The sequence below is a fragment of the Argiope bruennichi genome, chromosome 1 (assembly GCF_947563725.1).
Source record: "Argiope bruennichi chromosome 1, qqArgBrue1.1, whole genome shotgun sequence".
In the NCBI taxonomy this organism is placed as follows: Eukaryota; Metazoa; Arthropoda; class Arachnida; order Araneae; family Araneidae; genus Argiope; species Argiope bruennichi.
In genome coordinates, this window is record NC_079151.1 from 72,886,620 (window position 1) to 72,900,219 (window position 13,600).

A 13,600-nucleotide genomic window follows, 5' to 3' on the forward strand; every position below is an offset into this window, starting at 1 on the left:
TTTATGCAACTTGATCTCTTAATATCTTCTTCAGCAATAAGAATAAACCATGACATGAGCTGAAGCAAAAATTTCATAATTAGCTGTAGTAAATAAGGCATTAAAATTTCAAAACATCTGCATTTCATGTTTGCAATTAATTCAAATAATGAATTTTCTTGGTGATAGATACAGAGTATAGGAAGATGTAACATTCTTACAGTTCATTAAAGCAAATTTAAATATGAAATTCTAGATAATGCAGTGGAATTCTAATCGAAATTCCACTACACAATTAAAAAATATTTTACTGCATTTTGGAAAATATTTTGAAGCATGCAATTCATAAGTACTAAGAAAATGAAAATGTCTATGCATGCTGATTTTGATTTTTTTTTCTTTGTATTGAACAGCTTTATCTTAAACAGGGTGCATAGTGACAAACTGCTGCAAAAATTAAGTACTTTTAAGCACCTTTGCCAAAAAATTAAGCACCTTTGTATTATGTGTTCATAAACTGCATATTTTATAAGCATACTATTTTTTTCTGTTTTATAATAATGCATAATTTGTATTTCAAAAAAAAATTCTTAAAAAATAATTTTAAATGCTTGTTTTTAAAAATTTTAATATTTATTTCTGCATTTGCACAACATCTATTGTAAAATTATGCCTTTTTGAATTCGATAAAAGCATAGAAATGACCAAGAAAATAAAAAAAAAACCTATTAATAACAAAAAATTAAGTTAATTTTATAAGATTAACAATAAAAATATGTGAGCTTTTTCAACGTTTCTTAAAATTAAAACAAAATATCAGATAGATACAACAATTCTGAAAATGTCAATAGTGATGTAGAAGCTCAGTATGATTACAAATTTTGTATTTGATTTTTATATACGGAAGAAAAATTAAGATCCAACATGGCTGGGATGGAAGGAGTATTAAGTAAAGTAGTACTCATTCTAATAAGTAATTTTATTTCAATCTTATAAAGCTAAAAACTATAGCTTTCCTATGGCTATCATCATAAAACTGGCCAAACTGCCATGAAATTGATGATATAACAATGCCATATTCTAAATAAGTTTTCAAAATAATTTTTTAATCGAAAATAATAGCAGCGTTCATAAATGATCAGACTAAAAAGAAATTGTCTTATCGCCTCTTATTTCTAAACTATAGTAAAAGTCTTTTTTAAGCGTTTAACGTTCCTAACATTTAATGAAAACCTGCTTTTTAACCTATAAGCAAAAATTTTTACTTACAAAAAATTACAGAAGAAATGTTAGATATATTTTACGAAGAAATGAAAATGCTTTGATAAGTCCTAGTTTTCATAAATAACGGAAACAAATTCATGGAGTCAAAATAATAATAAAAAAACAGCTCTATAGTTGGAAGCAAAACAAAAATAAAACAGCCAGAGCGTCTCTCCAAAACTTTCTCGTATATCGCCAGGAAATGCCTTGTGTAGCATTGGTGTACGTTACGGAATATTAATACTAGGCGTGAATTAAATATTTTGGATGATTCTATTGGGTGATCGTTGGCAAGCATTTGGAGATTAATCTCTAACATGCGGTTGAAAGTATCCGAAAAGTGAATTTGGCTTTTAAATGAATCCTCAATTGATCAAAACAAAAATGTGACTCAAAACTACACTTCCAGTCACAAAATTAAATAACATGTTTGGTATATTTAAGTAACTATATATTTTTTATTTTTGAGTTGTCGTGTTTACATATTTCTGAAAGTACAGACCGAAATGCGGTGAGCCCGATGTTGAATTTGGCTTAAAACTTGACAGATGTTATACAATAGATACTAAATTTGTGTACCAAATTTTAACTATATGGCTCTCTTTATTTTGTAGTTATCATGCTAACATATATTCGAACAGTTGGACAGACAAACAGATTTCCTCTAAACGGATGTTGTTGAAAATTTGATCGAAATCTTAAGTTCGGTGTCAAGACTGTATACCAAATTTCATCCATCTAGCTCAAAGTGTTTTTGTGTTATCTTTGTCACAGACAGACATTTTCTGAAAATGTGTTTCTGAATTTAAGGAGATATAAAATGTGGAGATTCATTAAAATCTAGCGTTCAAATTTTTTGACGATAGCAATATTTTCTCTAAATTTTGTATACAAGAAAGTAAAAATGCCAATTAAAGCAAAGTCTTTCTTGAAGCCAGCTGGAGACAATATATTGCATTGCTTCAAAATTTAACAAAACTTATCAAATGAAGAATTTTATTCAATGAACCTACTTTAAATTTTTTACAGTTTAAATAGTAGCGACAAAAGCATTTTTCTTTTCTTTTTTTTCCCCCTTTTCTTCTTTTACTACAAATTTAACAGCTGCAGAATAATGTTATTCAACGATTCGAAGAAGTAGTATCATTTTGAATTTCATTATAATAAAAATCTTTGTAAATAAACTGTATCTAAAACTAATTTCTCAGAAATTATTTTAATAAAAATTACAATCAACCAAAAAATTTTTTATTATTCAAAAGCTATTCTTTTTTAACCTTTAAAACGGTGTTAAAATAATTTTATGCCATAATATGCTATAATATTATGATAAAAGCACATTGAAATTCTATTTTTTAATTAACTTCGAATTAAAAAGTTGAGAAACAAGTATTTAGGGTGCCTCTAATGCCCAAAAAATAATTTCCCAAATTTCATGCTCCTAACATCAATGGCTTTACGCTGGGCATTGCTCAGGACAAGAATTTATATATAGAGAGAGATTTCATTGAGGAAAAAATTTCTATAAGAGTTATAAAAAGAAAAGAAAAAATCATTATAAAATAATGAAACCTAAATCCTGGAGGGGGGAGGGCTTTTTTTTAAAAATATTTAAATATTAGATCCAGCAGTTTTTTTTTTTTTAATCAAAACAAATTTGGCAAAATTAGAACCACAAATAAAAATGTTCAAATGGGTGGATGCATTCCAAAAATACCGCGAAAAATCACGATCATTGAAAATTTAACGCTTCAAATTAACATTTCCTCATACTAGATTTTATGTGACTGACTAACGTAATTACATACAGCAATTAATTACAATTCAATATAGTACAGTTGTATACCTGTAGTAGGTCGTTCACGCGATTGTTCAAAAGCGACATATTAATGAGAATGATGATCGAATATGTTAATGTTTTTAAAGCAGCTTTACCGATGTTCGATATACCGTTTTGGCGCATTAAATTCATCCAACTATTTTCATATTTTCCATTGATTGGCTCATATCGCATATTCTTCTTTAACAATACATAAAAATTTAAATATATACTTACCAGACATAACTTAAATAAATTCTTCAACATCTAAAAATATTAAAAATTGATATGGTTTTCGATTCGCAATTAAGTACGGTAGATTTTGCATTTCATACTGCGCCTTCCAGATAACTATTCCAGTATTTTATTAAATGGCGATGCATGCACATTGTTGAAGAAAAAGGGAGGGAAAAAAAAAAAGGAAACGGAAAGAAGGGAGAAAAAAAGAAGTGAAGGAAAAAAAAGAATCATTAAGGGTTATCTTAATATGTGTTAGGAATATACTGGAATACTTCTGCGAAATGTTCCCTTTTGTTAGTTTTCTTTTTTGATACATCCGGTAAACAAGTCTTTACGATCATGATTTCGAATCATCATATTCAACTTGAGGGGGAACAAAACAAAACGAACTGCTTTCTTCCTCTTCACAAAAAAAATTAGCACTTTTTAAGGACTTAAGGACTCAAAAAATTAAACACTTTTAAGGTGCTTAGAGATGATTTTTTTCAAATTTAAGCACTTTATATGACGCTACGTGCCTTGTTGATAAATATGATAAACAAGCTTTTACGATTATGCTTTCGTAAAAGTACAAAGTATGAAGAAACAAAAGGTTTTCTTTGCACTTCTCCAGAAAATTAAGTACTTTTTAAGGACCTTTTTTTAAAAATTAAGCACTTTTAAGGTGCTTAAAAATGATTTTAAAATTTAAGCATTTTTCATGGCGCTACGCACCCTATTAAAAGCTGCCAATCTTTTATTTAATCTCAATTTGTTACATTTTTTTCACTCTCTGTTTAAAAGCAGCCTCCAGTTCTCTGAAAATTAATTTGGCTAATTTCTAAACCCTTTCAAGATTAGCATATATTTTTAGTTGAGAAAATGTTCTAAATGATGCAAATAATACTTAATTTTGTTTCAGTCAACTAATATACTGCTGAAAAAATTATTGTCTAAACTTTATGTAGTCCTTTGATTCTGTGAAAAATATTCAGTAAAATATTCTTGACACTCCAACATTTAGATTAAAAAAAAAAAAAAATGGCTAAATTTTTTGTGATCAAATCTGACCGATTTATGAAACTTTGAATATCATTATTTTAAGATAATCAAGAACTTCATTATTTTAAATCAATCACTTTGGGAAATTCCAGACACTCTTGCCATAACGTCTTTTAAATAATCAATCAAAAATTCTAAAGTCAGGCATTTTTATAAAATAATGATATTCAGATTTTCACAATTCAATCAGTTTTTGTCACAAAAAATAGGGGCTTTTTTTTATATTTAAAAAATTAGTGCCTCAAGACTACTTCATCATATCTAATCACTTCAGACGACCAACTAGTTAGCCTTGAATATTTGATTTCAGATAAATTGTTTTTTTATAACTTTAAGTTCATGATTCCATCAAATTGTCTGGCATTAAACTTGTCTTATTTTAATTGTCTTACACATGCTGTGTTTGTCTACATGACCATTTCTAATGGAGATCAATCCTATAACATCAAGGCTATAACGTATTAAATATATCAGTCTTGCAACATATTAAAAATGTAAATATCTAGTTCTATTTTCTAAATTTTGCAATATTGTAATTTCAGTATTTTATACAAGTAGTAAGACTACTCAGATATTAAATAAAAATGTTATTCTTTAGTTTTTAAATGTAAAAAAAAAAAAAAAAAAAAAAACATGATCAGATAATTGATGAAACAGTGAAAATTGTTTGATCTTTAGAGCAACAAATTAATCTGTTGTTGGAAATTAAGACAAAAATAATTTTTTAAAAACTGCAAAATTTTTCATGACCATTAAATTGGTATCATGAAAAATATATATATATATATATATTTTTTTTCAAATTTTAAAACAACGTAAAATTTAATTTTTTATAATGATAGTTTCACAAATTATCACTGGAAAATGCTAAAATTCATATTAATTGTTAATTAAAATTCTAATTAAAACAAAAAAAATTGCTTCAAAGTGCACATTTGGCCATATGTACCAAATTTGGTAACTGTAAGTCAAACAATCTGGTCTTCAAAGTGCCAACGCACATTCATCTTTTTTATTAGTATAAATGACTCATAGAATCGAGTGTCTGTATTAAAATTTAAAATTTTGTAATTTATCAAAACATTCCTTGATTCAAACTACATAAGACATAATTTTTTACTTCATTTAGACCATTTTTCCTATGAGATGCATGTGTTCATTAGTAATATTTTAGAAATAAGCAGTAGGGTTCTGATCAGAGAAGATATGATATATAATGCATATATCAAACTATGGTTTGATATGTAAGCTTTATATATATGGAATCAGCAATTTACCAAACAAATAATTTCAACTGATAAATTTTAATTCAAAGCTTTAAAAAAACATAATCATTATTTTACTAACTTATGCATTTCAGATACAAAAAAAAGTAAAAACAGGATCATCACTCTGATAGATTTGAAAAAAGGACTTAATATGCTTTGCAACAATGTGAAACTAGCAAATTTTTGCATATTTCCTATTGTAAGTTATGTTATCGTCTTCCTACATAAAAATTAGGGACTTTGGACAGTGTTTCCAACATAAAAGTTAAGCACTCAAATTATAAGCAAAAAGTTATTTTCAAAGACCCACACATAAGTATTCTGTGTTTCACAGTATAGTAAAGAAAAACAAGTCTGCATTTTAAAACCTTTTTGGTCAGCAAATTAAAACTAAAATTTACCACAGAACTAGAATTTTCATAATGAGATAACTTACACAATTTCATTTATTAGAGTTGTATCATTTATGAGTTATTGCATTTTTATATGCATGTGAATATACAAATGATGAATTTGATTTAAAATTTAATACAGATCTATTCTTTAGATGCAAAAACAGTGCACAAATGTTACCAATGTAACTCTTTGCAATTTACAGTTAACATATGCATTTGTACTTGGACAGACAGACTTTTTGCGAATGGATTTTATTTAAAAATTGATAAAACCCTGCAAATTTGGTGGGGAAAAAAGCAATATATACAATTTTATCTTTATATCAAAATACTTTTTAATTTTATTTACTGATAGACATGATTTCAAAAATGTGTTTTTCAGAAGTTTGAATCATTGAGATAGGGCCAAAATCTTGAGCTCAAATTTTTGATGATTACAATTATTTTTCTTTGAATACTTCCTATACTAGAAGGTATCAAAGGAATTTTATTGACATTAACTTATTTTGTTATTTTTTGCTAAGAATAACAAATAACCTGCAAGTAACCTTAGAACACTTTGAATGTTTACTTTTAGTTTTGAAAACTTTTGAACTATTCAGTACATTCACTTTTGAAAATTACTGTATACACATTTTGCATTATTATTAGAAAGTTCTAAAACATTTGTACAAAAAATTATTTGCAAAAAAAATACTTAAATAATTCATTAAATGACGTTGAAATATATACAACAAATACTCTACAAACATGTAAGAGTGTGAAAAAATAATATGTGTGCTGTTCAAAACTAACTCATGTGGTTTTTCACAAATACATAAAATTATACCTAAAGAGAAAAGATTTTTTCTCCTTTATAAACAAATGAAATGATGTAAAAGAAGGATTAAGAATGAAAAGGTTATATTTTCTTCATATTATCAATATTTCCCTAAAGTGAGATAAAAACCTTCTCCACAGACCTCTGGGTTTATTGTCAAAGAAAATAAATCAAGTAATTGGGACATCTAGCATGATGAAATATTTCCTCTCTCTAATCAGAAAAAATAAACACTGAGATAAAAGTTTTTTAAGGCCGTTATATAAGAACCATAAAAAATAGGCTTCTTTTAATAGCAGCATGAATCCTGATTTAAAAACACAATAAGAACTGTATTAGAAATATATCAAAGTATACATAAAAAAATTTAATCATTTTATGCAAAAAAATGCTAGGAAAAAATGTATCAAACAATGCATCTCATTAATTAAAAACAATGCAATAAAAAATTACTTTTTAATTCTTCCTTGCTTTTTTCACTGGCTGCATTATCTACTCTAAGTGCTCTTCCATTCAATTCATAACTGTTTAAATTACGCATAGCACTCAAAGCCATTTCTTGATCTTTGTACTCACAAAACCCATATCCCTTTGGCTTTCCAGTTTCACGATCATATACCAAACTAAAATGGAAGAGAGGGAAAAAGTGCCAATGTAACAATAAATTTAAAATATTTTAGTACAATATAAAAAACTTTTGAGAATAAGTATCAAAGGAAAAACTTTGCAGGGAGCACTTGGAATTTTTACACAATTAAATTATATTTCATTAGGTTCAGCGTAAAAATTAGCATTATATAATCTAAAATAATTTATAAGATAAAAATTTTCAACTTTTTCAACAGTTCTTTATGTAATGGACTACTTAATCACTTTTAAGCACTTAACTTTCTATTTTAATCTGCTTTTTAAATCTGCATGTAAAGAAAAATTTAAATATTTGATGAAGAAGATATAACAAAATCTCAAAACAATTTAGAAAACAAGGTAAAAAAAGAAAGGAAAAAATTTAAATCAAAATCATCTATTTATTCAGAAAAATTACAATTGTAATGAAACAAAATTTCAAGAATATTTTCTAAATCAAATTTTACCGAAAACTAACGACAGGTCCAACTTCAGCAAAGATGTCCTTCAACTGTTCTTCAGTAGCTTCATAAGGTATATTTCCAACTGTGGTAAACATGAAATTTTAAAATTTAGTTTATAACTAGCTAATTTCACAAATAAGGTAAATTTGCTAAATATAAAGTGCTAATATAAAGTGCTAAATAAAGCATTTATAAAAATATAAGTTCAACTACAAATATTTTTATTAAAACACTTTTCTAATTTATAATTTAAAATCAATTTTTTATCTTTTTTATTATTTGAAAATATTATTTATGACAGAATCTTGTTATGTTTTATGCCTTATACTTGTCAACAATTATTATATCTAAGCAACATAATTAATTTACTAGATTCCTAAAAAAAATTTTAATTTGAAAATAGACCACAGATGGTAATTAAAAATTATTAAATTTAGAAATTAAAAAAAGTGTACAATACTTTTACAATAACTGCTTTACATGTAATAATTCAAAAAACAGTGCTTTCAAAAATTCTAATGACCTGTCAATCTAATTAAAAGATTTGTTATAATAAGTGAAAAAATACTTTTCTCTCATTATAACAGATCTTAAATATTAAATTAATCCATTTTTAATCATCATTTCTATAGCTTTGGTTTAAAAAATAGAAAATAAAGCCAGCAGTTTTATTTTTACAACTTAATGCATTTTCTGTAACTCATTATTTTACGCACACTTTGTTTTACTTTTTATCTTTTTACATCTATCACATTTTTCAATGCTATCATACTTTGAGTTTTATCTTATTTTTTAAGTTAAAAAGAAATATAAAAATTTAAGATAGTCTATATTCTGTAAAACTATATTTAAAAACTCTCTAATATACTAAATTTAAGATAATTTAGTATAAAAGATAACATTATTTAAAAAGGTATAGTATGCTAATTGCCAAAAGCAATAGTATATTTATAAATTTTGAGAAGCAACTAAATAACAACATTGTAAAAACCACCATTATTTATATATAAAAACATGTAGAAGGATAAGAAAAACTCATAAAAGTCATTTAATATATTAATTTACAAGTAAAAATCATAATGCCCTTATGGTATTCTTTAAAAATTAAGACTTGTATACAAATTTATTGAAATTTGCTACAAATTGAAGTAATAAATCATTAATACATTCAAATTTTGCATTACAACGATTTTATTTATATTTAAAACAAACAATTTATACAATCTTTAATGTATATTTTTATACATTATAACAAATTTATTTTAATTTATTAGCAACAAATGTTTCAAATTATAAAAATTTAGATGACTTTAAATAATCAGAGAAAAGTGAATCAACAAACTAAAATAACATAAAAATAAATATGTTGCTAACAAATACATCACAGCAAATTTATTTATATTTAGAACACATAATTTATACAATTTTTAGTGTGTAATATTACACATTATAACAAATTTATTTTAAAATGTTAGCAATAAATGTTTGGGATAGTAAAAATTTAGATGATTTTCAATAATTAAAAAAAAAGTGAATCTACAAACTAAAATAAAATGCCTTTTGAAAAGAATTATAATACATTACAATTTTCACCGACAAACTCTTAAAAATTACTGATTTATTTAAAATTCTAATATAACATGATTCTCTTAAAGAGACAGATTCTTAAAATATCCTGTCATGTTTTTTTATGTATATTTTCTTTGTATAAACATACTTTTAAGCAAATACATGTAAAAAAAACTGTATTAAGATTTCCTTACTGCATCTACTTTTAATTGAAACTAATAATTTATTAACATGATGATACAATTAAATAAGCAACGCGTAGTTTTGAAAACATCAAGAAAAATTCTGGATGTTTTTAGAATTTTATGTATAAAAATGACAATCTGACAAAAATTGTTCTGCACATAAATTAATCAATAAATTTTAAACTGAAATGTTCTTTTAAATCAAAAATAAACTAAAGCTTCATTTACCAATTATTTTATGATACATATTGAAGCAAGCTCGAAATGTATTTGTACTCACCGAAAACTGAACGCATCGACCGCTCAGCAGCCGACAAAGCACCTTGCATAGCAGACATTCTTGTATTTTACTAATATTTTAGGAACAGAAAATTTTATTTTGTGCTAAGAGGATACCTGCAATGCACCGATGAGTTTCTTTGAAATCAAAGTACTTTCTTATTTATTGATATTGATGTTTGTGATGGTTGTTTGAATTAATTTTAGTTCGCTTTTAAGTTGAAGTAAAATTCGACTTCTGCTGCTTGACAAATATGGTTTTGCCAATGATACTTTAATTCAAGTTTTACTAAAAGTGGATAAAAAGGAAATGGAGCTGCAAAAAAATTAAATACTGCTTTATTGCTATCAGATCATAATGCAGAATATCATATAAATGAGATAGGTAAATTAGTATCTGTGTCGATATGTGATTTATGTATTTCAGATTTTAAGTTTAATTTTAATATTTGCTCTTAAATTGCTGATTTCATCTAATTTCTGGTTAAATTTATTTAACTCATCTCATTTTAAAGTTACAAGGAGAAGGAAAAGTTGAAGGCGGTTTAATAATTTCGATTCATAGTTAGATCATTAAAAAGACGCCAGAGACAACACCCCACATTCAGAGCCTCCATGTTAAACTGTCATCTCAGATATATCTATCTAAATATGATTTCATATTTATGATTTCTTTAAAAAGTCTGACATTAAAACCTTATTATTTTAATTGCCTTATTTAAGCTCTGCTTACTGTGAACATAGACCTTTTTAATGGAGATAGCCCCATAACATCATAGCAATATCCAAAAATTAGGATTATTATTATCCGGTTTATCTATATTCTAAATTTTGAGATACTGGAACTTCATTATTTTTTATTTGCCTTGTTAACTACACAGATATTAAACGGAATCTTTCTTATTTTAATAATCAACAATGGAAGAAAATCCCACAATTAAACATTTGATGAAGCAATGAAAACTATTTGAATTTCAGGGCAACAGTGTAATCTATTGTTGGAAATTAGAGAAAGAAAATATTTTTAAAAATAAATTCAAAATTCAGGAAAAATTCGCATGAATATTAAACTGGTGTTATTAAAAATGTTAATTAAATAATTTTTTAATTCTGCCTTCTTATTGTAAATGATTTCGGGCATGAATTGTTTATCACATTTAATTTTAATAAGTAATATAAACGCACCAATGTTTTGTCTGTATTATTGTCGCCCGTGGTATTTATTAACACTTTTCACTGCTACGTTAGTGCTCTAACATTCACTCCATTATGCTCACATTTTTTTTTTTTTTTTTTTCCCTTCAACTCTTTTTCTATACATTCTCTTACATCCCCATCTTTTTTCTCCCCTTTCTTTTCCAAAGTTTAATATTTTAAAATGTATAAGCAAATAGCAGCAGTATCTGCGACTTCACTTGCAATTATCTTTTCTATATGTAGATTTTAAAAAAAAAGCAAAACATAAATACTTTTACGTCGTACAATTTTGACATTCAATCCCCTTAAAAAGTTATAAAACCCAGAACATTCATTACTAATTTAAAGATTTTGAATAAATGACATTTTTTTAATTCTAAAATTGGCGCACACACACACACACATGCATATATATATGTGCGGGTTGCGGTACGAACTCGCAACGTTAGGGTTCATAGCCGAGTAACAAAACCACTAGACAAAAGAGTACTCTCTTCTCCGGAAGTTGTTATCTGGCTTATAATGTTACCACTACAATAGTCCCCCACCAGTGAGTCGGTAGAGTTTATTGCGCCAGTTATGGCGAGCGACGAACGTGATTATCGCGCCAAGCGTTATGGCGAGCGACGAACGTTGTTATCGCGCCAAGTGTTATGGCGGGTGACGGCGAGCGTGTGTGAGTGGTTGCTGCCGGTAGATGGAGCCACGACAGCTGAATGAAGGATGCGTTTATTCAGAACCAGGGTCACCAATGTGCGGGTTGAGGTACGAACTCGCAACGTTAGGGTTCATAGCCGAGTAACATAACCACTAGACAAAAGAGTACTCTCTTCTCCGGAAGTTGTTATCTGGCTTATAATGTTACCACTACATATATATACTTGTAGTTACAAAATTCCATACTAGACTTGAAATATTTAAGGCATTGCTGTTTTGAGTAATCGCATTTACATATTTCTGAACGTACAGACCGACAGTCAGCATCTTGTCGGATTTGGTTCAACGTTTAATAGGTGTCTAAACTATAGATATTAAATTTGTGTACATAATTTTATCTATCTAGCTCTCTTCGTTTTGTAATTATTGTATTAACTTATATTCGAATAGTCGGACTTCCTCTGAACAGATTTTACTCAAAATTTGAAAGATATCTGCAAATTTGGTGTAAAAACCGTATACCAAATTTCAATCCTCTAGCTTAAAGAGTTTTTGATTTATCTTTATCTTTCTTGTATATAAGAAAGAAATAATTAATTAGGTAAGTTGAAGATATCACTGTTGAATTAGAAATGAATCTTGGAATACCATATAAAAATGTCATGTTGTTAACACATTCACACATGGGTACATTAACAATTTTGGAGGGAGTTTTTAAGATAGACAAATCACTTTTTCTTTTACTTTATAATATAGATTCATTCTAATATTCTAGCAATTTTTTTTTTTTTTTACTAGTATCACTATTATTCATTCTAGCAATTTTAATTACTCGTTTCAATTAATTCTAGAAATATTTTTTTCTCGTATCAATAGTGATATAGTAGTGTGAATATAACTGAAAGAAGGAAATTAAAATCACTTCGTAATTCTCATGTGTGGAGTCCAGCTGTTTATGCTTCTTTCTTCCACAGGGTGCTCGAATTGTTTTAGAATATTGAGGCATTCATATTATTTTACTATACAAAAAAGTTGAAGAAAGAATATTCCCATCTTCTCCCCCCCCCGGGGGAGGGAAGGCGTAATTGAGAATAAGAAGTTTCCGGCATGGTGGTTGGTTCTCGCTACCCAGAAGGGTACACGAAAAGGTGGGGGTGCGGCTCTTTCCATCGATGAAGGGAAGTACTTCCTTAGAAAAGGGCTGTATCACGGTGATAACCCTTATAACTCAACCAGAGTTAACGCCACTGTTGCTGTAGCAGTGGTCCACTAATTCAGTTTTTTTATCCGTGTTTCTTCGAGCTGGGTTGGAGAGTCAGTGATATATATCCCCGTTTTCCCCTTTATCCCGTCCTTTTCTTAACTCTGAAATCCATATATATATGTAAAAGCTAACTTATTTCCAACTGTGTTTCGCACCTCCAAGGCTGATCCTGCAGAAATACACATAAAAACAAAAGTCACATTTGCAAGCATCTCAGTTATGTTTTTAAAAAATTCGTAGTCGGTGTCTTTTTAAAAATTTATTTAAATAATTTTTAACTTCTTAAAATTGCAGTGTTATCTGTAAAGCTCAGGCAAATGTAATAATAGTAACGTATTGTTTCTGCAATTTCTGTCGCTTGTCAGTTCGCATATTTCTTCCATCTATATATTTAAAATAAAAAGGAAAATAAAACGAATAAACAAGTTGCCCATCCCCAACCATTGGCTTGATTTCATCAATTTTTGTGTTGTTTCTAATTTTATAACATCTAGATATGTTATCAAAATTCGTCAGCCTTCCACCGCCCATCA

At 27.4% G+C, this 13,600-nt stretch overlaps 1 protein-coding gene across 2 annotated transcripts in view; it reads right to left on the reverse strand.

Annotated features, from left to right (window-relative positions):
* The window catches only part of LOC129979504 (cleavage stimulation factor subunit 2-like), a 29,065-nt gene extending 18,880 nt beyond the window's left edge, over positions 1-10,185 (reverse strand). Inside the window, exons 1-3 of one of the 2 annotated variants that reach the window (XM_056090716.1) lie at positions 9,951-10,185; positions 7,920-7,998; positions 7,279-7,448 (exon numbers count right to left, since the gene is read on the reverse strand). In XM_056090716.1, the coding sequence (XP_055946691.1) occupies positions 7,279-7,448; positions 7,920-7,998; positions 9,951-10,008 (307 nt within the window). In that variant the 5' untranslated portion in view covers positions 10,009-10,185. The remainder of the gene's footprint in view (positions 1-7,278; positions 7,449-7,919; positions 7,999-9,950) is intronic. The other variant, XM_056090715.1, reaches the window with a different exon arrangement.
* Positions 10,186-13,600: the final 3,415 nt, after the last annotated feature.